Source organism: Balaenoptera ricei, chromosome 7 (assembly GCF_028023285.1).
Source record: "Balaenoptera ricei isolate mBalRic1 chromosome 7, mBalRic1.hap2, whole genome shotgun sequence".
NCBI classification, from domain to species: Eukaryota; Metazoa; Chordata; class Mammalia; order Artiodactyla; family Balaenopteridae; genus Balaenoptera; species Balaenoptera ricei.
In genome coordinates this window covers 41,161,318-41,187,886 of record NC_082645.1, presented here as the reverse complement: position 1 = coordinate 41,187,886, position 26,569 = coordinate 41,161,318, and the positions used below count along the sequence as shown (strand labels likewise).

Sequence of the window (26,569 nt, the reverse complement as noted above, 5' to 3'; positions counted from 1 at the left end):
TAGAAGGCAAGATTCTTGTTGGCCAGGGATAAAAGAATAATTTTCTTCTCCTTTATATATGTTTTCAAAAATCGGTGGTTGCAAGACCTTATCCGGATCTGCATTATCTTAGATATTCTTGAGTACTGTTTTGAGCATTTGGGGTATATTTTCCAGGATGCCCTCTTCCCTCAAAGAGGTTTCCTTCAAAGGAAAGAAGAAGATTTGGGGTTTTAACTTACACCCTGGAAATAAAGAATATTTAACTGAAAGGATCTTCTAGGATAAGAACATAAGACATAACAAATAATTCAATGAAAGCAAATGCAACAATTTTGCTCTCATTTCTGCAACAAAAAAGAAGAGAGAATTGATATTGTCATATTTTTTACAGTCTTTAACAGTCATAAACTCTTTGGTAAGCACTACCTCTCCAGTTGAGCTTATGATCTGAAGTACTAAATCCACTCTGCTGAAGTCAAATCAGTTGTCAAAAGGAAACATCTTTTGACCCTAAAAACTGGTCTGGAGCAGTGATTCTCAAATTCTGGGTCTGGAATCACTAGTCATCCATTATAGTCCTTGTTCATGGATCATGCATGATTCAAGATCTAATGTAATCCCGTCTAAGGCACTCAATTTTTAAGTAAATATTATACACAGAGTACCAGACCTAGACATCTCTTTATAGATTTGTTATCAAAATTGTTGCAACTTGACTTCTAGTTCTGGGCACAGTCCTCCAGGGAACATCTGTGAATTTTTTTGTTGGTTGGTTGGTTTTATTTACCAAAATAGTAGCCCTCTGCCTAAACATAAATTGAGAGCTGCTGGTCTCAAGAGTAATATCAGCAAACTGAGGTTATTTAACTTTAAAATCTACTGTCTGTCTTTGTCTTTGCCTAAGCTAATGACTCATTTCAAGTTGTTCTAGTCAATTATTTCCTGTTTCCTCATTTTGAGTTCAGAAATAATAAAGTAGTGGTTACTGAGTGTTTTGTTTATACGTTTGATCTAACAACTACTGGCTTTTCAGTAAACAAATGCTAACCTCAAAGAAGTTTTCACATTTTCTTTCTTCCAGTATTTCAACATAAGTGACAAGAATTTTCACCAAGGATTTTTCCAGAAATTTGATAGGGCATCTGTGACTCCATCTTTTCAGTCTTAGAATACTGAATGCCAGTAGAAGCTAACACAACATTGTAAAGCAACTATACTCCAATAAAAATTAATTTAAAAAGTAAAATAAAATAAAATATTGAATGCCCCTTGACCATGGACATTGCCATAGTAACTCAGCTCTGTATATTTCATCAGGTTGGCAATGAAGCTCTGGTAGTCTCTGAAAGATGGCCTGATTAGTGTTCAGTAATAATCTTTGCTTTTCTTTGACTACTCCTAAAACACTGAAAATGGTTTATCTTTTGAATGTACTAATGTTTTTCAAAGACAACAATTTCTAAAGAACTCATTCTTTGAAGTTTTTTCTTAGGGAAGTTCCTTAAACAGTTTTCAAATTGCACTGACAAATTGATATAGAGTATATTTGGATGTTTAGTAGTATCAATAAGTCTTATCATCCTGTATTAATTCTACAAATGTTAATCTTTTGTTTGATTGTTTGTTCTACCCCCTAGGAAATCCTGAATTATAAAAGAAATGTCATTAGGAATCAATGACACCGAAGTTTGGAAGAGGCAGTTGGAAATGGTTATATGCACCCTTTGATATACAGAGCCAAAATTATGGACCTGCGTTTCTAAAGTACGCAACAAATTCTTTGTCAAATTTGCTGTAAACAGAGAAAAGGATGATCAGTTGGGCAATGACTTATTATTCCACATTCACACAGCTGTGTCATTTCCTGTCAGCTAAAGGGTGAGGGCTAAGTCCGCACAGCAGCAGTAAATCATATTAGCAGTCAGCATTAATGAGGAAAAACAGGACCAAATTCTGCAACCCAGACCAAAGTACCCTTACCAAACAGCCTACACAGCTTATTGCAATGCCCTTGACAGGACAATCAGCCATAATTTTAAAAGAAAATAAAAGGTTCCTCTCCAAGAGAACAGATTCTTCCCAAACAACAAGTTCAATCCATTGACTTTTATGAGCCTTCTTTCCTCAATTCCTCTTTCTCCAAAAAAAAATCGCCTCCTATTTGGTTGATGTTATATAAGGCCAGCTGAGTTAGCCATCTCAAAAAAGGGACAGTTGTGAAAGTGGCACCCTTCACTACAGAGCAGGTCACAAGTTTACACCCTGCTGTTATTTTATTTTATTTTAAAATTTTTTTTCCTGCTGTTATTTTATATTGAACTTCATGTATTTGAAGCTACTTCATATGCACCATCTCTTAAATTCTCAAAGAGAATGCCTATGACTCATATCCATATTTTCTGACATAACGTCTATGAAAGCATCATGCACATTTTCTGTTTTTAATGTTATCTCTCTGCTCCGTTGACGATGCATATAAGAGACCAGGGCTTTCTCCTCAAGGCACACTTGCTCCTTCAAACACTTCTGCTGGCGTCTGAGGAGAGGCAGGCAACCATGAATAAACAATTAGGATTATGCCTTACAATATTCCGCTGTGAGCCCAGACCTCCCTAAATACACTGAACCTGAGAAGGGAGGGGGAGGGGACGCCTGACGTGTGTTTCTAAAGAGTGTTCGAAAGTAGAGGGCATGTGATCTTCTAAGCAGCCTTATTGTGGGACTTAAAGGAAGCAGATATTATCATTGTGTTGTAAGGATGAAACTAAGGAAAAGAATTCAGTCAGTGTTTGCCCAAGGTCAGACAGTGCTTTAGTTTAGCTGGGACTAAAAGCCAATGTCCTGACTTGTAGGCCGGTGCTCATAGAAAGAACACAGAGCTGTAGTTGTTTATCAGGTCTGTGCCATCCCTAGATGGCTATTCTCTCTCAGTTAGCCCTCTCTCCAGGCCTGGAATCAACATGTTTTGTGTCAGAGGGGATGCAGTTTCTATGGGAGGGGGTGCTTCCCTCTAGTAAGTAAAGGGTTGTTAACCACAGAGGAAAGAATTCTTAAGTTCAGACTTCTTAGGGCAGCTGAATGCTGAATGCACACGATGTAGTAACCAATCCATATTGAAATGTTTGCTATTTTTTCTCTTCTCTTGAACTTAGGTGTAATTAGAGAAAGGAGAGAGTAATAGGAAACAAGAAGAATAACAAAAGACGGGACATTAGGTAATGTATGATTCCCTAGATGGGGCTGCACTCCTTCCAAATGAATGTTTTCCTTAGGGAAAACCTTTTCATTGCAATCTAAAATTTTAGTCTTTTCTAGGACTTTAGGTATCATTTAGATCTGAATATCTCATTGAAGATAAGCAGTTTCATCAAAGTCATAGTTAGTGGAGTGACAGCTGCAAACTTAGAACTGGAGCCATTCATTCAAATAATCAAGTCATTACCCTGCTTCAAGCCTTCCTGTGTCTGACTACCTATTGCCCTTAGAATGAAATCCAAATTCTATGAACCTATCTCCAAGGCCCATTTATTAGCTCCTGCCCTCTTTCTTCTGCTCTCTTATCTATTTTCTCCCTCCTTCAGTGGGCCTACTGACTCCAGCCTTCCTTCTGTTCCTTCCACCTGCTGAGTTCTTCTCTGCATATAACTTTTTCACCGTCTGTTCCCTTGCCTTCCAGTGGACCTTCTCAAGGTTGATTTGTTCTCACCATTGAAGACCCATCCTCCTTAGAGAGGCATTGCCAGGCCACTGGGTCTAATCCCCACCTTCCTACGCTTCATCATGCCATCCTGTTTTGTCTTCATAGAACTTGGCACATTCATTCTTTTTTTTTTTTTAGAAATTCACGTTCTTATTTATTTATTTATTTATTTTATTGATTGATTGATTGATTGCTGTGTTGGGTCTTCGTTTCTGTGCGAGGGCTTTATCTAGTTGTGGCAAGCGGGGACCACTCTTCATCGCGTTGCGCGGGCCTCTCACTATTGCGGCCTCTCGTTGCGGAGCACGGGCTCCAGACGCGCAGGCTCAGTAATTGTGGCTCACGAGCCCAGCTGCTCCGTGGCATGTGGGATCCTCCCAGACCAGGGCTCGAACCCGTGTCCCCTGCATTGGCAGGCAGATTCTCAACCACTGCGCCGCCAGGGAAGCCCCGGCACATTCATTCTTATTTGTGTACTTGCTTACTTCTTTATTGTCTATCTCTTGTCTGCCATATGTACTTTGTGAGAGCAGCAAGCAGGCTGGCTTGTTTACTGTTACATCTACAGTTTCTAGAACAGTGCCTGGCATATAGCAGGTGCTTAATAAATATTTGTTGAACTAAATGCTAAATGAATTTTTAAAATATATTGACTATCTACTACACAGTGAGTAGCAGAGACTCAAAGAAGACAAGGAAAGAATTCTTACCCTAAAAGGATTCAAAGCCTGGTGACTTCAGGCAGTTGGTTTTCTACCCTATTATACAGCCATTAAATTTCACTCAGCAGGGACTCGCCTGGTGGTGCAGTAGTTAAGACTCTGCCTGCCCATGCAGGAGACACGGGTTCGATCCCTGGTCCGGGAAGATCCCACATGCTGAGGAGCAACTAAGCCCTTGCGCCACAACTACTGAGCCTGTGCTCTAGAGACGGTGATCCACAACAAGAGAAGCCACCGCAATGAGAAGCCCACATACCACAACGAGGAGTAGCCCCCGCTCCCCGCAACTAGAGAAAGCCTGTGCTCAGCAATGAAGAACCAACGCAGCCAAAAATAAAATAAATAAAATAAATTTATTTAAATAAATAAATATAATTAATTAATTAAATAATTTCACTCAGCAACTGGCAGATTCCTGGAGATTCAGGTCACCTGATTTCCAAAAATAGTCTGTGATTCCAGATTCTTCATTAAAGTGATTAGGTCTCTCATTTTGCCTGGACCAGACCCTGTTGTTGTTCTGACCATTAGTGGTACCCCCTTTTGCTCTCAAAAGTGTCCCAGCTTATATGATAAATTGCATGGTCATCTTATTCATTGTCAGCCAAATACTAATAATTCGTAACTATTGCTAGTTAGAGCAGCTTAACCACATAAACTATATCAATTCAGGAATGTGGAAGGTCAAATCATATTTCCAGAAAGGAGCAACTTCCTACGTTAAAATTCTGAGGAAAAAAAAAAAAAGGGTGGATCTATTCTCTTAGCGCCAATTAGTGAGTCCACTAATGAGGCCAGAATTTCCCAAGATATGTTCAACAGTTCTGAGAAGTGAAAATAAGAGTTACGTGTGAAATATAAAGTAGGTGGAGGATTCTTTAATGTGCCAGTAACTATCCTGCAAACTTCACTTGCATTTCCTCATCATTACTATTATGACTCTCATTTTACAGATGGTGAAATTGAGGCTTAGAGAGGTTAAGTAACTTATCCAAGGTCACACAAATACACTTCTTTGTGATTTCCTGCCCCCAACCACTATGTCTATTGCTTCTCAAACAAGTAAATAATTAGATCAAAGTTTCCTGTGCTTAAGTAGTTTTGAGGAATGCTGGGTTAAACTACATTAGGTATGCTACCTTTCTATAGAGCTTTTTACCGTTTGTAATATGTCAAAGTGCTTGGCACATCTTCAAGGGGTGATACGGGCACAGTGTCTCCATCACTAATTGGGATACAGGACGCTTTTTGTGAGCACACTTTCTGCAGAGCAAACTTTGGCCCGTGCTGCTTTAGTAACCTGAGCAGGGCCAGCGCTCCCTTTTTCTGTGAGTTAGCCGTGTGTGTGTATGAACACAGCCCTACACACTGAGTCAGTCTTCCTTTGAGTGGCTCCAGTTTTCTCTACTCTGAAAGGAAGAGGAGACCATCCTTAGATCCCTGAGTCTTCATGGTCCTAGGGTTGATACTTACATGTATGCTTTTAACCATGTATCATTGTGTCTTTTCACTCCCCATACTGTACTTTCTGGTTTTTCATCTCATCTTCTTCTCATTTACAAACGTAGAAGTGTCCATGGGGGAACCTATACGGTTTTGTGGTTTTTTTTTTGGCCAATGTCCTTAATACAATTTAATAGGTGAAACCTCTGTAAATTTTGTCATTTGCAACAACATGGATGGACTTGGAGGGCATTATGCTGAGTGAAATAAGTCAGAGAGAAAGACAGATACTCTGTGATATCACTTATATGTGAAATCTAAAAAATAAAACAAACTAGTGAATATAACATAAGAAACAGACCCACAGATATAGAGAAGGAACTAGTGGTTACCAGTGGGGAGAGGGAAGTGGTGAGGGGCAAGATGGGGGTAGGGGATTAAGAGATAACAACTTATATGTATAAAATGAATAAGCTACAAGGATACAGTGCACAGCACAGGGAATATAGCCAATATCTTATAGTAACTATAAATGGAGTATAATCTTTAAAAATTGTGATTCACTGTATTGTACACCTGAAACATATGATACTGTAAATCAACTATACCTCAATACAAAATTTGAAAAATAGGTGCAACCTCCTGATCACTTGAAGCACAGGAAATGAAGATGAGAAAAGAAGGACTTTTTATAGGGAAGAGAGAACAAACGTGTGGCCATTTTTAGTCCTCTCTGAGACTTTCAGGTGGGTGGGTAGGGGGGTGGATGTGGAGGCGAAGTGGAGAGGGAGCGAAGGGTTGTACCTGCACTTTTCAGCTAAGCAGATTTCTATTTTCTGGGTCCAGCCTAGGGTGCTTTGATTTCAGAGGAAGGGAAGCTACAGATAAAGGAATTAAAGGTCAGGATCAGAATCCCTCCTACCCCCTCTTCTCACTGACAGGGGCAATGGCTGACCTTGTGTGTGTAGGTCCCTAGTGCAGTAGGATTGAGTTTCCAGTGGCTTTGGTCACTCAGCTATGAGCACCTTCCACTTTTCTTTCTTCTCCCCTCCCACCTCCCTTTCCCTCTCCTCAAAACCTTTCTCTCTCCTCCTGAGTCACTGGAACTCACTGGTTTCAGAAGCCAGTCTATTGCTGTGACCCAGGCAAGCCAGTTCCGGCATCGGAAGTAACCCGGCTTAGCTATTGTTCCATGGCCTATATACCTGATACAAAACACTTTCTAAGAAAATACAGCCACTTAACCCTTCCCCACCCTTCTGTGTTGGGCAGGAAATGTTTTTGCTTTCATAAATGTTCATGAGGCTTCCGTAGATCAGCCCCTATGAAAACGCTTTTTCAAGAAATTCTGATAAAAGTCAATATGCACAGACAATTCAGTTTCCCACCTCCTCCTTGACTTGTACAGTCCCATCTTTCAGCAAAGCGTCATTGGGGTCTTCAAGTCGTCGCAGAGCCTTGGTCTGGAAATCGATCCCGCATGGTCACCCTAGAGGGCGCATTGTCTACGTGTTCTGCGAGGAGCCAGCCGGCGCTCGCTCCCAGGCTCCATAAAAGGGAGGAGGCGGATCAGTTTCCTTCTCTCATTGAGAAAGAGGATTGGAAGGCTGGGCGTATAAAGCCGCGCAGAGAGCGTGAAACAAAGCAATCGGATCGGAATTGGACTTGGGAAGCGCCGTGCGGAGTCAGGCATAAAACTTGTCGGAGGAGAGTAATGAGCCTGCTTCTCTAGCTCTCCTCGTCTGCGCGGCGCTTCAGGGGTTCCCACCAGCCTTGCGATTTATTTTTATATATCTGCTTTTTATAGAAAGAGAAATATATATATTTTTTCCTCTTAAGTGAAAATTTCTGTTTCAAGAGAAAATAAGGCAAGATCAATGAAGGAGAGAAGAGCCAGCCAGAAATTATCCAGTAAATCTATCATGGATCCTAATCAGAACGTGAAATGCAAGATAGTAGTGGTGGGAGACAGTCAGTGTGGGAAAACCGCCCTGCTGCACGTCTTCGCCAAAGACTGCTTCCCCGAGGTGAGTGTGGCCGGCCGGGGCTGCGAGGAGGTGGGGGTGGGGGGGCGCCCGGCCCGGGGGATCCCCGCGTCGAGGTGGGTTTCCCCTGACTCTCCCTCCTTGACCCGTTTTTCTTTTTTTCAGCCGTCTTTCTCACCATTTACTACTTTCCCCCTGGTTAGACTGCCCGGAAAGGGAAAGTGGGCTGGAAGCGTTGAGGGGTTGGGATGCGCCCGCACATTCTGCTGTTAGCTTCTGAAACTTGTTCGGTCCTGTGTGCAGAATCTGGGGTTGGGAGATTTGGATCCTCCGGTCTTGGAGGATCCGGGTGGGGCGAGAGGGAAGTTAGGGGTTTCGGAAAGGGTCCGCGTGTTCAGTGTGATATCTGGTGGGTGCGGGTTTTGGGGTTTCGTTTTTCCATTGGAGAGTGAGGAGGCGATTATCAGAGGGTGTTCTGCGGGTGTCGTGCATTTTAAGATAACCTCTTTGCCCTCTTTTTTCCCCCTGTCCATCTTGTCCAGAATTACGTCCCTACGGTGTTTGAGAATTACACGGCCAGTTTTGAAATCGACACACAAAGAATAGAGTTGAGCCTGTGGGACACTTCGGGTAAGAGAGTCATCGGACCGCGTGGCGCTCGGGCGGGTTTCCAGCCGCTCAGGGGTGCGCGGCGGGTAGCGGGACTCCGCGCCTGGCACGCTCTCAGCACGGGCCAGCGCGCCACCAGCGCTCGCTCTGCGCCGCTCCTTTAACTTTGCTTCTTACGAGGGATTCCCTGCTGGGTGAAAATTGTGTCCCTTCTGAGTGGGGGTGGGGGAACGACACTGGGTCGGGGGAAAGCCGTGGGAAGAGAAGGGCGCTCTTTGCCCGAGGGGTGACCCAGTGGTAGAAAATGCTTGTAGCCGGGTGGCCGCGGAGCTGTGCCCGAGTCGTCTCGGGGCGGCCGGGAAGGCCAAATGTTGGGGGGATGCGTGTGCCGCCTTGGAATCAACTGGCTCTCGGATGCGAGTGCGCCCCTCCAGGATCTAACCTGCTGCTTGGTGGGTAGGCGGGGAGCGCGGAGAGGGTGGTGGGAGGTGGGAGAAAATCCCCAAAGCAACGCAGTTACAGGCGGATTCCGCGCTTGGGGAGAGAGTAAAGTGAGCGCGAGCGGCCCTGGCGCTCGTGACGCCTACTGCCTGGAATGCGCTGGCGGCGCGGGCAGCACCCGGCGGGCGGTCGCCGGGCCTCCTCTCCGAGCTGCCGGCCGGCCGCCCGCGCCGCCTCGGTGCCGACCGGCAGATCCGAGCCCCCCCGCCCCCGTGATCACTTGGTGTCCCCCGGCCCACGCCATTCCCTCCTGACCCATTGCATCACCCTCCTCCAGTCTACAAGGCGGGCCGTCCTATTCGCCTTTGACCTTCCCGTCCAGTTGAATTATTGGCATGGTGAATTATTTTCAAGGGTCTGGGGTTCAAGGCCGGGTTATCGCCTTCCCACGCGCCCACCCACCAACCTGGCGCGCGATGGTAGGGAGGGCCGGTTACACCGCGGAGGGGAAGGCTTCCCCGCGCGGCCGTTAGGGGTTCGGGCTGGGCCAGGCGCGGTGGGGGCGGGAGCATCCCCGGGAACCTCCGGCTGGAACCCAGACACCCGCCGCCCCAGCCTGCGGTGCCTGGCGGCGGAGTGCAGTTCCCAGGAAGGGCGTAGCCTCTGGAGGAGGAGGAGGAGCCAGTGGGAAGGCCGGGTGAAGGCCCCTGAGCTTAGGTCTGGAAGTTTAGCAGGGAGCTGGGCTGCCGCGGGTGAACCGAGCCAAATCCCGGGTGAAAGTAGGGAGGAGGAGCACGCAAGTGCCAGCACGCAGGCTTTGCTGCCGGGCGGGGAGGCCCGCGAGGTGAACCTGCGCTCAGCTGGGAGTGGCCTCGTGGAGGTGCTTCTGGGCTGCGCGAGCTTCCCACAGCCCTCGACTTTAACCTCGGGAGCCCCCAAGGGACGCAGGGGATTAGAGAGCACAAGGAAGAGACCTTGACTGACAGGGTCGCCGGAGGCAGTGCGGGCACAAAGGCAAGTGAGAAGTCTCGCTCGAGCGCCTCTCACGGTTGGTGCCAGATGCTCCGAGGGCTGCCGTAAGATATGCAGATTTTGTTTCTCCCTGGAGAGTCAGGCTCCTCCTGGAGCCTCGCCAAGGGTAGCAGAACCGGGACCTCACCGTGTTTTGTACTGAGGATTGCACACACTCTCGAAACTATAGGGAAGGTGGTGATAGACGGAATTCTAGTATTTTCTTATTTCAGTAGTTTCCATCATCAGATTTGTACACAGCCTAGTACTTAATGGTCTCAAATTCCCAGACATATCATGGTATTTGTTACGCCTAGTGGGCAGGACAGCTGGTATGGTACCAATAATTAACACCGATTCTCACTCCCCTCCCCCAGCCTGTTTGGACCTAATGCGTGATAAGAATTATTTAGATATGGGGTCTGTGAGTCTGATCCAGTCGTTGATACAAAGCTATGTTTAGATCTTAGCTACTGGTTACCACAGACTTCTGTGTGCAGATCCTCTACCTCCCTGAGTCTCATTTCATCATCTAAAAAAAAAGGATACAGAACCACATAATGTGCAGGATCTCTCCCAGCTGTATACTTCTTGGCTTTAGATCACCAGACAGGCAAGTCTTTTTGTTTCCAGGGATGTTGGTTGGCTTCAGCTCTTAGTCCCAGTGGATCTGCCATCCCATCCTGCAGTTTTCACGACCTACAAAGCAAGCCAGGCTCTGAACAGAGCCACTGCTTTCTGGTGGATTTAAGAAGGAGACACATTTGGGCAGGGAGGGGGCATGGGTGGGCTTATAGGAATATTGGGTTGTGCATCCCCTCTCAAGCTTCAAGTGTCACAGGACCACCAATGGAGATTTTAAATTACGTGCCCAAAGAGCCAAATTGACTTTTTTTTTTTTTTAAAGAAGAGAAAAGGCACATGTTTAACAAAGCCTAGAAAACAAAATGTGGGCAGTTTATAGTTGGAGGCTCTGCTTCACATGTGCAGATAAATATCACTTCGTATATTTTCAAGTATTTAATCCAAACTACAGTTTGTGGTCTCTGCACACATAGCATCGTGCCTTGCACACAGTAGTCACCCAATAAAATCTGTTGAATGAACAAATGAATAATCATATGCGTCGTTTCCAAGGAGATGAAATTCCCTGACATTTATTACCACTGAATTACCTGTGCACAAAGAATGGCAACTTTATAAATATTGCCTTTCATCAAATTAAAGATAATCACCTGAAATGAAGTCTGTAGTGAAATAATCACTTCTATTTTTGTTTAATGAAACAAAACCTATGCATATTTAACTAAAATATAAAGGTTTGAAAAGACTGTGATTAAGAAAATATCACACAGCAAAATTATCCAGTAATGAAATCTTAGTTCAAATTTAGATTGAGTTTTATACATAATGGGAAAAAGGCATAAGGGAATTATTTAGAATCCCATTATGTTGTTTGTGAGGTGAAATGTGAGTTAATTAAACACAGTCATGAAGCATTGCCTGGATTCTAGGAGTAGACTGTTTCCACCAAAAATGGTTTATCATTCATGAGTGAAATACATCTAGCAAGAACTGTTGCATCAGCAACTAATCACTTCACGTATCTTTAACCGTTTTTCATTTCATCTCAAGCTTTTCATGGCAAATTTCTGAACAGGATTATTTTTTGACAAACATTTGACATTTTCTTTGCCCACTAAGACATTTGTTTAGTTTGGGTTGTGAAAATAATTGTGTGTGCCTGATGCCTCTTGATACATTTATTTTTTCCAACTGCTATCAATTTAACTCTGGAGAAAAGATCCAAGCCAAGTGTCTAAAGTCCTAAATGTCAGATTTTTTTTTCCCCTTCTAGAACTTTGTGAAAGTTAGAGGGAAAATGAGGCATGTAACTTCTCCTACATAGGGAGAGAGATGGCATAAACTTTGTCCTTTGAATGGCATTCACATCCTGCTTAGCCTCCTAGCAGACATTAGGAGATAGAAGCTGTTCTCATATCCGGTTTCTGTACTTGGACAGCTTCTCATAAGGGGTTCTCCTTTTCCCCCCAGCAGCATACGATTATGCACAGGCAGAACTCTGCCAGTTTGGGTGTAGGAAAGAACATCAAGTGGAATTAGGATTTGTGGGACCTCGTTGCACCAAGAGAAAAGATAATTCATTCCCTACTTTCTGAGGCACAGTAATGTATAGTCTCATTTTTTCTCTCTCTCTTTCCCTCTTCCTTTCTGCATCTACTATGTGCAGGGCTTCTTTCAGGCCTTAGAGATACAGAGTTAATTAAAATATGGTCCTGCCCCTAAGACGCATACAGTCCAGGTAAGGCAGAGAGTGGGGGTAAGGAAGCTCTCCCCACTTAGTGTAGCTCACATGCAACCTATGATGAGCCAATTTTGTCAGATTCTTGAACCCAGGTGCCCTTTGCATCTGATTGCTGTGGATTTCCCTTGTTAGGCATCCCTAATGCTGATAGATCTTCTAGATCCTCAGGCAGGAAACTTTTCCCGCCGCCCCCAAGGCACACACCAATTAAAGAAGCAGCCACAAATGGCACTTTGCCAGTCGATTTCTTATGGCTGCTTAAAGTTATTCCAGCCCCCTAAAAGGAAACAAAATTGGAAAAGATACATGCACCCCAATGTTCATTGCAACACTGTTTACAATAGCCAGGACATGGAAACAACCTCAGAGTCCATCGACAGAGGAATGGATAAAGAAGATGTACATGTATACAATGGAGTATTACTCAGCCATAAAAAAGAACGAAATAATGCCATTTGCAGCAACATAGATGGACCTAGAGATTGTCATACTGAGTGAAGTCAGACAGAGATAGACAAATGTCATATGATATCACGTATGTGTGGAATCTAAAAAAATGGTACAAATGAACTTATTTACAAAACAGAAATAGAGTCACAGATGTAGAAAACAAACTTATGGTTACGTGGGGGAAAGTGGGATGGGGGGGGATAAATTGGGAGATTGGGATTGACATATACACACTACTATATATAAAATAGATAATCAACAAGGACCTACTGTATAGCACAGGGAACTCTACTCAATACTCTGTAATGGCCTATATGGGAAAAGAATCTAAAAGAGTGGGTATATGTATATATGCAACTGGTTCACTTTGCTGTACACCTGAAACTAACACAGCATTATAAATCAACTACACTCCAATAAAAATTTTAAAAAAAAAGAAACAAAACCCTCTTATAAATAACTGCACTGTGACTCCTCTAAAAGATAGTCTTTAGATACAGGTCTATGATTTCTTGATTTTAATGAGAAATATTTCCTATTCCCTTTCATTGATAATAAGATGAGCATTTTGATTAAAAGTTGCAGAAATGCTCCTATTGATTTTTCAAATTCACTCAGTGAGTTTCTGCAAAACAATGGGTAATGGTTTCAACATTTTGAAGTGATAAGTGAGACCAAAGTAGTCTTGTGCTTCAGAATCTGCCAGATTTGCCAAGCATAGAAGCAACTTGTAGCATAAAGCCAGTGTCTACTAATAATAGAAACTTTGTCATATAAGGATCACCATATCTTTTCCTAAGTGATTTGATTGCAGTGTAATTTCAGCACATGTGATTTAGGGAGTAATAATCATTCATTTCAGCTTTTAACCAGGGCAAGTTAATGCACATTTTATTTAAGGCATATTGTTAGTTTTAAAATACTCAATTCAGCTGCTAATATTCCCCCACAATAACTATGCTGTTGCCTCATAAACACGCTTTTGAATCCTGTCCTGATACAAGGTTCTTTTAGGCCACGAGTGCTAAAGTTAGCACTTCCTGTACTAGTTTTTAGCAGTATTAACAGAGAATGTAGTATTCTTAGGGAAGAGAGGAAAATCTTAATTACTCATGGCCTGACTTTGAGGACAAACTCCTCTATAACCATAAGTCTACCTATCAATATATTGTTGTATTTATAGATCATACATCAGGTTTGAAGAATAGTCTCAGTGACAAGCACTCTTGAAATATTTCTTAACAGGGATGGAAATGTTTCAGCAATGTGGAGGTTAGTCAATAATCCAGAAAAGCAGCATCAAAAGGATCACTGGTCCCTTTTTTGTGATTTAACATGTAAATTAACACATCAAGGCAAGACTTATAGAAATGATTGAAACTAGTAAACATTTTTTAGGGCATTCGGTGTGCATGAACTCTGCTAAAGGCTGTGGGAGCAGGGACAAGCCTGGCTAGGACAGTGCCTGCCCTCAAGGTACTCACTGTCTAGTACTTGTTTATAGGAGGCTGGGCCTGGAGGTTCTAAAGCTGGATTCACTTAGCAAGAAGATCCAAAAAACTGTTGAAGCCTGCAGGGCCAGCCCAAGCCCCCTGACTTGTGACTCATCGAAACCCACCACAATTTCTTCCTCATCTCTCGAAGGTGACTCAGTTCTTAAGAACTCTTTAACATCCCTCCCACTTGGAAACATGCTTACAGTTGAATGACTATCAGGGAGAACAAGATTCTGAAAGTTGAAGAATTTTAACTTAACCTTGTTAGAGAAAGGGGGAGGGCAAGAATTTATGAAGAAGCCAAAGAAGCATGGGTGCTTGTGTTGTGAATATCAAGGGCAAAATTGCACAAAATCAGTTAGAACATAAGGTAGTAATGAGCTCTAGGAGCTTAGAGTTCCAAAGCCAGGTTCAACTCTTGAGTTTTCACCCTGAAACTCTGTAAGAGATGTGGGTTAAAGGCAAAACAGCCCTGGGTTTGGATAGTGATTTCTAGTAAGAAATACATAAAACTACATTTGGAGAATTGTCCACTGTGCAATGATTTCCGTTGAAACTATAGATCAAAAAAAGGAGGAAGATATAAATTCCCTTTCTAAGTTTATATCTGTGTCTAGATCTCTGTCTCTCTTTAGTTTAAACCCCATTTAGTGCTGGGTTTTTTCCAATCTAGTTTCTTGCTAAGTTGCACATTTTCAGTGAGGCATCCAGATTTATCATTCTGATGCCACCTGAAATAACCAGATGTTTTCTCATTAATCCAGTTCTTTTGCATGTAGATGTGACACCAAGGACCAATAGTTCCTCCAGCTAGCTCATGGTGTCTGATGGTCCATGGCAAATGAATTACTTGTGTCTCAACCATTTTCTGATGCCCTTTAAATTTCTTCTCAGTTACAATATATTGCCAACGTTACTCAGAGACACCCTTGACATAACAGAAATTTCACTGGCATGAACATAAGCTGCCTCAGAAGTCCGACCAGGTGTTGTGCACATTAGCTTTGAAACATGAGCCTGATGACATAGTATGTGGCAGGGCAGATTCACTCATGGGTTATTACTGAATGATAATGTAATTTTTTTAGATGTATACGTATCTACTCTTATCCCTAAGGTTCTGTGACTTATTGTAGTTCCACTTTAAGTAAAATGTTTTGATTCTTATATTTTTAAAGTATCTCAGTAAGATTGGGAGTTTAACCCTAAACCTTTATTTAAAGCTCAAAAGTAGTCTTATTTCTACCTCTTTGACTTTCTATACAACTACGTATCTGCATTGTTCCCGGAAATTGAAAATATTGATTCTTTTCTTAATAGCAACAGAGAAGTGCCCCCAAATTTTCATAAAATCTGTTTATAATTTCTGTTAAGCTGAACCTATAGAAGAAACAAATAAAATATCCTTCCTGGCAATACTTGTTGCATATTTGAGGGCCTGGTGCCTGTAGTGCAGACTGCTTGGAAAAAGAGTTCAACAGTCTTATATTGAGCCAGACCCAGAGTTCTGCCTGGACTTGATTCACATTCCTGAGATGATTGCTGATTTGGAGCTTTCACTCTGAGTGGAGATGGCATGACGAAATGGAATCTTGTAATAACTGGGCAGATCATCCACATGGTAACTGCTGTTGGGTACAGGTGTTCTCTTGGTGATCACTAAAAATACCAAAAGTTAACATATTTTCTCTCCCCAAAATATGCAGTATCCCTGATTTTATTGTTCTAGGTAGGAATTTCTTATGGGAGAAAGAGAAGTTGTTCAATTTAAGGTTCAAGTAAAAGAAGTTGTATTTATGAAATAGTCAACTAAAGTTTTCAGTTCTCAAGCTCCTATAAAGCCTCCCAGTGTTCGAACTCGTTTTGCAAAAGGTTCCCTAAAGCCTCCCTTTTGGGCATGAATCTTCTTACATTTACTTATGTACATATATGGTGTGTTCTGTCTTTGTGAAGAGATGACTTAAGCGGACAGGTATGTGTCTGCAGAAGTAGTTTCTGGGTGAGGCACTTTGTGACCATTCTTGGGCTGGAAAGACTGCTCTCACCCAGAATTAATGATCTTGAAGACAAAGATGGGTAGACCTGAACAGTTTCAGAAACCTTTTGGAACTTTGCTGATGTTTGCCAAACTCGAAGGACTCAGAGAACCTCACATGGCACTATTCCAGTCTCCACCCAAGCAAAGCTTGTTCTTTGTGGGGTTTGGGAGCACACATTTTGCATATGTGGTGTCATCATTTCTTTACAGTGTGGAATTTTTTGAAATTTTCCTTTTGATGATCTGATGGTTAAATAGAAAGGACCTTGGAATAGTGCTGGGTGCTTAAAGTTACACAAAGTGTAAGAGAAATGCTGCATCTGAGAACTACCATGTGCAAGAAAGCCTATTCCACATGGTGAGAAAGAGTTTTATTTGACAAGCAAAGCTCAGTACCTAGACTAACTGACTTTAGATCTAGTACTTTCTTGGGCACTAGAGTACATACTATATGTATGTCAGTACCTACTATATACTGCAGTTAAAGTTCAGTTCTTTTCTACATAATACACAATTATTCAGTGTTCTTTCTTGCCTTGTGTTTAGCTCTATAGTTACCTTGGAAGCTTTTCACATGCATCTTTAAAAAAAAATCTGTAGAAGTTAATATTTTACTGTTTGACTTAACAGAATGCTGTAAGGCTTTTCTGGAGGGATGGAGGAGTGAGGGGCAGGTATTGTTCCTGTCTCATCGACTTGCTTTCTGCTTCTTCCTTTGGTGTCACTTCTCCCTGCCTGTATTGCTTCTCACTTCATAGGGGCATTCCTGGAATTCCTCTTTATTTTTTCTTGGCTGACGAGTTAGCTCCCGCATGCCTGTGATCACACCGTGCACCCTCAAGCTTTGCTTTTCTTCCTTGCTTTGTGCGGTAGCTTGGGCTTTATAGGCAAGAATTCCAAGTGCTTAAATGCAGAGTAAACACTTGCAAGTTACACTGGATTTACCCTCCCCCCGGGTCCCACACCCTCCCACACCCCGCCCGAAGGTCGTGCTTAGCTGATGATTGTTAGATTCTTCCTGGTAGGACAAGTTCTTTTATCATTCTCTATCAGTTTACTATGAAAAAATTCAGACCATGGATTTTTCTATTCAAAGTTTTAACCATGCCCTATCAAAAAATATAATGAATAAGTGGTCTTGTTACGTTTAATGACAAATTACTCTTGTGGTTAGTGGTTAAGCAAATTATGCTTATAACTAATAAATGTGGAGATCAGTTTTATTACTACCTTTGGACACTCTTGTGGATCTAAAAGCGCTGTTCATTAGCAAAAGTAATAAGACAGATCAAAGTATCACTCCTAATTAGATCTTGTTAAAGCTCTTAAAAATTACCTCTGTACCTCAACAAGCAAGGTGGCATATTTCTCATGAACCTTAATATATATATATATTTAATATGTATTTTCATTCAAAACATTAAACCAAATAAAAACAAAAGCAGAATCAAACCTCCATAAGAATTTGGTTTCAGTTGCAAACTCCATTTCATTTTAAAGTCAGGCCAGTACTTAACATTTTGCAGATATTTGGGTACACCCACTAAGTACAGAAGGCAGCTCCCTTGATTCTAGGAAGCAGGAGTCTCCAGCAGTGACAGAGGGCTGAAGACAAAGCCACATCCCCTTTGTGGCCATAAAATGGGAGAGGGAGAGAAGCCCAGTACACTAAGGGAGGATTATTCTCTCTAGCCACGTGGTGGCTTGGAAGTTAAAACCATTCCTCTGGATTTTCCCAGTAGTTTGAATTTTAATTACTCTATTTTAGCACCCTTGTAATTCTCCAGCTGTCTTTCCTTAATTTTGTGTCTGGAAAAGATGGTTTTCACTGTTATGTAGAGTAGTCTTAGATCAGAGATTAGCAATGTGTACTTACTTTCATCTTAGTCACAGATTATGTCCTGAAGGAATAAGGCACCTGGAGAAGGCTGTCCTCCAAAGTTCAGGTCTGCTGGAGACTGGAAAGTATCCACGGCGAGATAGTTTTCTTCCCAATGGTAGTGATTTCCAAGAAGGGAGATCTCTGAAGCCTAGTTAGGCTTCTGACATCCTGAGTTGTTGGAACACTGTGACCTTCTAGATTTGGGGTCAGGTCATCTCCTGCTAACTTGGAAGAGCAGAGGAAATCCTCATGTATGTGTCTGGTATTTGGATTTCCACTCTGTGATCTGGAATTTTCTGATTCCATGTTTGGAAAACGAGATTCCCCAATAATTACAGCAGAAGCTGTGTCCAGGTTAGACTTTGGACACGGAAACAGAAGCTGCAATTCAGAAAGTCTGAACTTCACGGAACAAATACGGAAATGCCAGTGTATCCACGTAGAGTGATAAGCCATCTCATTTCTGATCCTCTCAAAAATGTTGACGTTAATGAACTATTTGTGAATTTTTCTTGTAACCTCAGATTTTTTTTTTTTTTTTTTTGAGTGGCTGAGAAGGCAGCAGCCATAGCGTGTCATTTTCAGAAAACAGCCTTTCAGAAACAAGCTTTCAGAAACAGCCTATTCTTATAGGCCTTACTATTTTAAATGGCTTTTTTTTTTTTTTTTTTTTTTTTTTTAAACGTTAAACGCTTTAAGCTTTTGGAAAGTATCTTTTTGTTGTCAGTCTCTCCTCCATCAGGGTCCTGATTCCAGATGTGGGCAGGGAGCTGCTGTAGCTCAGGACAGATTCTGGCTTAGTTGGTCTATATTTGTTCACACTTTTCTTCCTGATTCCTAGAACATTTCGCTTCCTTCTGGCTTGGTAGACACACCTGGCTTGAAGTTGTCACTTTCCATCCCTAAAGCGGCTGCTGAAAGACCACAGCATTCCTGGGGTTGCTTAGTGAATGCTAGGGACCCACAATATCCTGAGAAAAGAGGGTGATTCACCCTAACTACGGGCAGTAACTTTGAGATCTCAGGAGCAGCCTCCTGAAAAATTTTGTTTTGATAGAAATATAAAGGATTATTTGACAAGCTGCTTTAGTCTTTCTCTTTCCCTGACTTTGACTTAGGAGGTTTTGATTTATCAGGGGACAACATGTCATGTTTTTCTGCTAGAAATGGAAGGTGATGTCAAAATGAAATTGGGTTTCAAAAAGACTGGTGGCTTAGATTTTCTCTATTCTGGAGTCAAATTTTATATATATATACGTATATGTATACATTCCTAGTAAAACGATTTCATGTTGTGCTTGTGAAATGTCAGTATACTGAAAATGATTTTTCAAAAAATAAATAGCATGGCAGGCCGTTATTTAATTTTATAGGCACACCATTTTATAATAACTGGCCTCATGCAATTGCCCATCCTTTGGGATTTTTAAAAGAAGAGAAGAAATTTCCTAAACGACCAGAGGGGGTTCTGTGGTTAAATTAATTGGCTGGTAACTTGAACCTTTAGGGAACCCTGTATTTAACTCAGGCTCAGATCCTTGGATCATGCCTTGATGTCACTCCCAGAGATGGAAAAGTGTAAAAAAGTGACAGGATCCAGTATGGCATTTATTACATTTTTTGGTTGTAACAGGAAGAGAGTCAATACAGAGTTTGGGGATAAGTTTAAGTAAGCAAGCTCAAAGGTCATGGCTTATACAAACTTGTAACTTGGAGATAGGGTGGTGCTGATGTGGCTCACGATGGTTCTCTTTGTGTGGCTGAACCCACCCTTTTCCTCCCTCCCCCATTCTCCATTGTACTAACAGAGTGATCTTGAATATCGGGCTCTTTCCCAAGAAGTAGCTCCAGTGACTGTGCTTGCTACCACTCAGCTTTCGATAGCAATAGCACAGCCATAGCCTTAGTTAAGACTTCTTGGTCCGTTACTAAGTGACAGGCACTGCCCAGGTTTATTGAATCCCAGGTAGGTACTGTTGTCATCTTCCTTTCATGAGTGAAGAATCGGAGGCACAGAGACCTGAAGCCACCTGCCCCCGTCTTGCAGTGGTGGAGGTGGATTTGCACTCCAGACCATCTGGTTCCAGCTGCTTCTGCCCTTCACCTAGGTGCCTTTGGGCTCTACTCTTTGAACTGTGCAGATTTCAACATAAGATCCTGGCTCCTCCCCTCGAATTTAAGTCAGATACAAGTGAGGTTTCCTTGTCTTCTAGTAGAAATGAATATAGTACTACTCGGCTTTTGTTTACTTTCTTTTCCAAGAACTAGAGGAGATGGGAGCCCTGTGACCATCCAAGGATTCAACTCAAAAGGGCAGAGTTCATGCATGACAGGCAAAGGGGATATTCATCTGAAAACTTGTGTTTCTTTGTTTCTTCTCAGGTTCTCCTTACTATGACAACGTCCGGCCCCTCTCTTACCCAGATTCAGATGCCGTGCTGATTTGCTTTGACATCAGTAGACCAGAGACCCTGGACAGTGTCCTGAAAAAGGCAAGTGCTGGGGAGTGATGACACAGATCAGTACTGGCCCAGATATAAAGTAGAAACGTGGTTGGCTGGGAGCTCAAACACTGCAGTTAATTCCCTGCTGTATGTCTTGTAACTAAAACACTGAAAAGGACACTCTCACGTTATAACAGGGTTTCCACTCTTACGTGTCCCAAGTTTTGATGATGAACCTGCTTAACATTTTATTTCATTTTAAGAAACAAAATACCCTTTTAAGAGCCTCTGTGTTGATCCTTTGGGTGGCAGTGGGGCAGCTAAAAATACTGATACTCCATTACTGCTAAGTGTGTCTTCCTTCTTTCCGTCCTTCATTCACCCTGTAGCTTGTGCTTTACTTTACAGGTTTACTTTTGACCTCAATTCAGGGATTGAAATGAATGCAGTAATAGCTGTTTTAGTAAAGAAGCTGTATTTCAGTAGTGATGTTATTTATTAGAAACAGAAATAGAATAAATAGGGGAGTAATAGGGGTGTGTTTACAGACATTAGACCAGGTGATGTCAGATACTAGTAAACACAGTCGTGTACACATGTCACAGATGATATCACATAGCTACTTTCTGGAGGCAAAGGTAGTGAGGTTCTGTAGGTGGGGAAGGAATCTGAGGAAGCTCTGGATGGAACCCAGAGGAGGTCGGGAGGAAGGCACCCTATGGCAGGTGGGTCACAGGTCCTGGGGAGGCTGAGTGGGGGGAGGAGAATTCCTTGGGCTCTGCCAACCTAGGACTAAGCCTCCAGGTAGTTAGAGAAAGGCATATGCCCGTCCAAGGACCAGCGTGTATTAGCCTCTAGCTGACTTCTCAGTCCTGGCCTGAGTGCTGTGGGGTTTCGGAATCAGACCTTCCCTAGAGCCCCCTTCTTCTCCATGCACTCAGGCTTAGTCAGAGGATGTGCTTAAGAGCAAGGCAGTGTCCTCGTATTTTTTGTGTTTTTATTAGTTTATTTTTCCCTATCATGTTTGACTGCTGGCCTTGTGTGTCATTATGAAATTAGGATTTGAAGGTTAATCATTCCCCCTACCCCATCTCTTTACTAAACATGACAAATACAGTTAGTTCAATGAAATATGAATTTCTTAAAAGATTAAGGGCTCTTTTTAGCTTTCAATTTTGAGTCATGTTTGTATCTAACACAAATAATGCGACTGTCAGATTCTGGCAGGAATACGCCTTTCCTGCCTTCGGTGCTTGTGAATAATTGCTAGACACGGGGCAGGCCAGAGCCATCACACAGCTGAAGAACAACATAACTTGTCTCTTGCTTGTCTGTAGATAAAAGAGACTGCTTATTTACTGGAGTTCTTACTTGATGTAGTATCGGGTTATGCATAATTTATGATGAAAAACCTTGCTCCTGTTTTATTTTGCTTTTGTCTGCTAAGACCAAATGTGTAGTGACTTTGGCCTTAGAGATATTAATGAGTGTGTTTTACATTTGTGTGAAGTTTAGGGCTCATGATAATCCCTGCTATGGTTTGTCTTGATTAATTGAATCCTTTAAGTCCTTGAATATCAAAGAGTTTACAGTGACTTAGAGCTGGAGAGATCTTATTCTTTTTTTCAATTCACCTTCTAGTTCTTACTCCAGTGTCATCTAGCACATGATAGATGCCTCTAAATAGTGCTGGAAGGAAGGAAGGGAGGGAGGGTGGGAGAGGGAGGGGGAGGGAGGAGTTGGTGGATAAATTAGGCTCTTATGGAAAGTATGTATTATGCCCTTCAATCCACGGGTGTACTTTGGACTAGAGTTCATTGCCCACAGTTCTAGATCTGGAGATGTCTCCTCTAGAGGTCTTTTAAATTACTCCTGCAGGATGTCACTTTTATCTAGTATTATAGACATGACTTCATCACCCCCACTCTCTTGTGAATTCCTTTCTGGAAGACTCAGCTACATCTTAATCATCCCTGTAACCACCACAGTATTTAGCAGAGCACTGAATACGTATTTGTGAATGTGGGCAGGCAGAGGCAGGCGCAGATTCCCGATCTCGGCCCCTGAGCTGAGCTCTCCTGTGAACACTCTGAACTCCTGACTCTCACCCTGATGGTCATCTCAAGCTTGAGGAAGTGAAACCACAAAAAGTCATGCATTTGCTCTTTAAGAGGACAATTGGAATTCCCCGCCAGGCATTTCTGGAGGTTCTAAGAGTTCTTGTTGGGTCATGAAACAACTAGCCAAAGTAGACTAAATTAATAACTTACGTAATTTAAGACTAACTCAAGGGCATATGAGCCATGGGACCAGATGCCTCCCTGATAACCTGAGATGGGCCTTTGCAAATGTCATGGTCTTTGTTGATTCAGCCACACCAATGGAAGCTCCTTAAAGGCAGGACATTCTGTCCTATTAATTAACTCTATCTCCAGTCTCTGAAATCTCAATAGAGATTTCAGCACACGGTGGCTGCTCAGTCTTTCTAGGTGGGATTAGTGAACATATATCTGTGCTTGTGTTGGCTCTGCCTTATTCCCGGTCTTCCATGCTGGGACGTACCAGCTCAACATATCCGAGGATGTAGTCACTTGTTAGAATATATAATTATTCTTAAGGCACTTTTATCTTTCAGAGATACCACAATAATTAAGAAATTGCCTTAGTTACTTTCTCACAACACCCAACAAGTCTCTTGCAGTAGGGACAGTTAATGAGTCACAGAGAAGAAGAATATGGTTCCCTAATGGATCCACTTTAAAAAGCAGTAACATTTAATATCTATGTAGAAGATAAATGCAAGTTTGCTTCTTCATCTGAGGTGACAATTTCTTTTAAATGTCCTTTTTGAGTCCCATTTCTAATGCCTGCCAGTGGAGAACTTGTTTTCCACTTTATGGATGCCAGCACTTTGTTAATTTTTCATCTTCTTTTCCCCCCCATAGTGGAAAGGTGAAATCCAGGAGTTTTGTCCCAACACCAAAATGCTCTTGGTCGGCTGCAAATCTGATCTTCGGACAGATGTCAGTACATTAGTAGAGCTCTCAAACCACAGGCAGACCCCAGTGTCCTATGACCAGGTACGTATGTAGTCAGTGGGCACACATAGATGTTAGAATGTCAGAAATGGAACATCATTCATAGTAAATAAAATGAAAAGTAGCTGCTTTTCTAAAGGCTCAACCAGGGGTCAAGGCCAGGCGCTAGCCCCTTTTTTTCCTAAGATGCAGAATGAACACCATGTGTCCAGGTCGTGACCATCTGTAAACACAGATGAGAAGGGCTGGCGTTTCTGTGCCTCTGCCTTCACAGCAACTATCCCAGCCCCTTCCTGGAAGCCAAGCCCATTGCTCAGATTAATGTAAAAACTGCCAAGTGAGCACCAAAGTGATCTGGGAAAAGGTTTGGCTGAAATTGTGGTGATACTTTGATTCTGGACTCTCTCAAAAAGCTTTCCAGTATTTATTTAGCAGTTGACTGTGTAAGGATTCATGTGTGTGTGTGTATATAAGACACGTTTGGAAAAAAAATCCTTTAAAATGTGAAATGCTCTGTCATTCGGTAGGGGACTCACATGATATTTGATCACTTGAGTGCAGAAACAGTGGCTCATAGTCAACCCTCTGTATCTCTGCAACTCTCACTGGGTTTAAAGTGAAATAGATTTAAGAGAGAATGTGGTCAAAATCAGTAATACTCTTAAAGTATTACTCTTAAAGTTAATCTTATTTTACACTCAGCAACACAATACAATACTTTAAAAAGGCCATTGTCAGTAAAATGGAGCACTCCAGAAAACTGTCTTTTAGAGTTTCATCATTTCTGCACGCATTTCCCTCAAGCATTTAGAAAGGAGGAGAATTGGTTTCAGAAGTTCATTCTCTTAAAACTTACAACCAGATTCTAAAGAGAGTTCATGTTGAAACAGCTAGAATTTTATTTAGTATTCATCGTTTGACCATTCATACTGTGGTCTTCTTTGTCCTTCATTCCAATTAACAAAAATCTGGCTATTTAAATAAGTCATTTTGATGCACACATGCTTATTATTGTGTCCACTGGTTGTCTGGTCCACATTTAGAAATTACATATTTTGTGTCCCCTAAGTAAGTTGTAGATGCTAGAACAGTATTATTCCTTTCCTCAATTTATTTTGTCCCTAAGACATAATCATATACGTTTCAAAATTGATTCTAAATTCTCTTACCCCTGTTTTTTGAACAGCTTGTCTATTAGTCTTGAGTGCCATTTACGCTCAAGAAAAGAGAAATTGAGTGCCCCATGAGGTGCTGGAACAGGCTCAAGGGACCAGATCACCCTGCCAGAGCATTTACATTCATGGTCTTCAGCTTTTTTACTCTCTTCCAATAGTAAGATTCTCTGGGTAATTCTTAGAATCACCCATACTAACTACTTCATGATCGTGGCCCTTGTTTATTGATGACTCAATGACATTAGATCAGCCTTTAGCACCTCTGGGAAGTCAAGCAGTGTCTACTGAGTGATGGTAATTGGACATCTTAGGATTGGGTCTTGGCTGCAAATATTTATGAAATAATAAATAAGGCAGTTCAAATGTAAAAAAATTGTTTTTTGTCAATACTTAGAAAATTCAGTTAACATTAGAAACATTTTGCTATGCAATTATTTCGTGGTGTTAGAAGACACACTTCCCCGAAGACTTATTGGTGATCACAGCCCGTTTTTTTGCTTCTCAGGGGGCAAATATGGCCAAACAGATCGGAGCAGCTACTTACATCGAATGCTCGGCTTTACAGTCAGAAAATAGTGTCAGAGACATTTTTCATGTGGCCACCTTGGCATGTGTAAACAAGACAAATAAAAACGTTAAGCGGAACAAATCACAGAGGGCGACAAAGCGGATTTCACACATGCCCAGCAGACCAGAACTCTCCGCAGTGGCTACGGACTTACGAAAGGACAAAGCCAAGAGTTGCACTGTGATGTGAATCTCTGGTTATCTTTAATGAGGACAAGGAAACCTAGTGTGGAAAACACCACCAACAACAACAAAAAAAAGGTGAAGTCTGAGCAAAGTGCACAGCCAAAGTCACGTATTCTGGAGGCTTAGGAGGCATTTGGAAGGATGCTCATCTTTTTGGAATCCTGTCCTTAGGTTCGGCATGTAGAACAAGCGATGAGAAGTGAGTTCATTGAAGAGTTTTGAAGTGTGACTTGAAAAGTATGCCAAAAAAGAGAGATTCAGATGGGCTAGAGGTTGAGGAGGAGGAGTGCGAGTACCTCCAAGAAGAAAAACCACGCTCTGAATGGTGCTTGCGTTTTTGTTTTCTTTGTTACAATCTATTCATGGATCTCTACTTTGATTTAATTTTTAAGTGTTTTAATCTCCTTTACAAAAAGTATATATTAATACACCGTCCTCATTGGGGAACTGGCACTGTGACCTTAGCATTTAGTTTTCTAGAGGATGTGATCTAATTTCCTCCTAGCTCATCATTAAAATGGAAATTGTATCAGGACCCATGGGATATCCAGAGGAAAAGTTGGTGAGGCTTTGAAATCTTGCCATCCTGAAGATAGCTGAGCGCGATGGTTCTCAAGAAAGGCTTTTGCAGTCTTGCAAGATATGCAGACCAGCACTACCAAGATCGAATAGGTCAGCTAGAAAAAGTGTCAATTTTTATTCAGTCTGATGGTTCTTTTCATCCTTGTGATTGTCATTAAAAAGTGGTAAATTGCTCAATGTGATATTTTTGTGTGCTGTTTAGAAAAGAGAGTGTGTGATTTTTTTTTTTTTTTTTTGCCATCGTTGATAAAAATGCAAAGTCAAATAAAAGGTGTCTTGGTTTGACGTCATGGAATGGTCCAAGGGGGAAAAAAATGTAGGTACTATTTTCACCTGAAGAGATAACGAATGAAGGTTAGTAGCAGAAAGCACAGTTTGTGAGTTAAGCTGTCTGGAATTAAGATACCAAAAGTACAAAGCAAAAAACCTATTTTGGGATGAAGCTCCCAAGTTGGCAATATCTGATGATCAGTTTGTTTATTTCACTTTCTT

The 26,569-nt window shown here is 42.0% G+C and overlaps 1 protein-coding gene and 1 long non-coding RNA gene across 2 annotated transcripts; both read left to right on the top strand.

Annotated features, from left to right (window-relative positions):
* The first annotated feature begins 1,728 nt into the window (after positions 1-1,728).
* On the top strand, positions 1,729-7,327 carry LOC132368490 (uncharacterized). Its single transcript, XR_009504102.1, has 3 exons — positions 1,729-1,746; positions 3,135-3,197; positions 7,256-7,327. It is a non-coding gene; the product is annotated as an uncharacterized LOC132368490 (long non-coding RNA).
* Positions 7,328-7,478: 151 nt separating this feature from the next.
* RND3 (Rho family GTPase 3) lies at positions 7,479-26,259 on the top strand. Its single transcript, XM_059927138.1, has 5 exons — positions 7,479-7,874; positions 8,375-8,462; positions 20,468-20,577; positions 23,475-23,609; positions 25,248-26,259. The coding sequence occupies exons 1-5, from the start codon at positions 7,725-7,727 to the stop codon at positions 25,497-25,499; spliced, it is 735 nt and encodes a 244-aa protein (XP_059783121.1). The 5' UTR covers positions 7,479-7,724; the 3' UTR covers positions 25,500-26,259.
* The last annotated feature ends 310 nt before the right edge of the window (positions 26,260-26,569 follow it).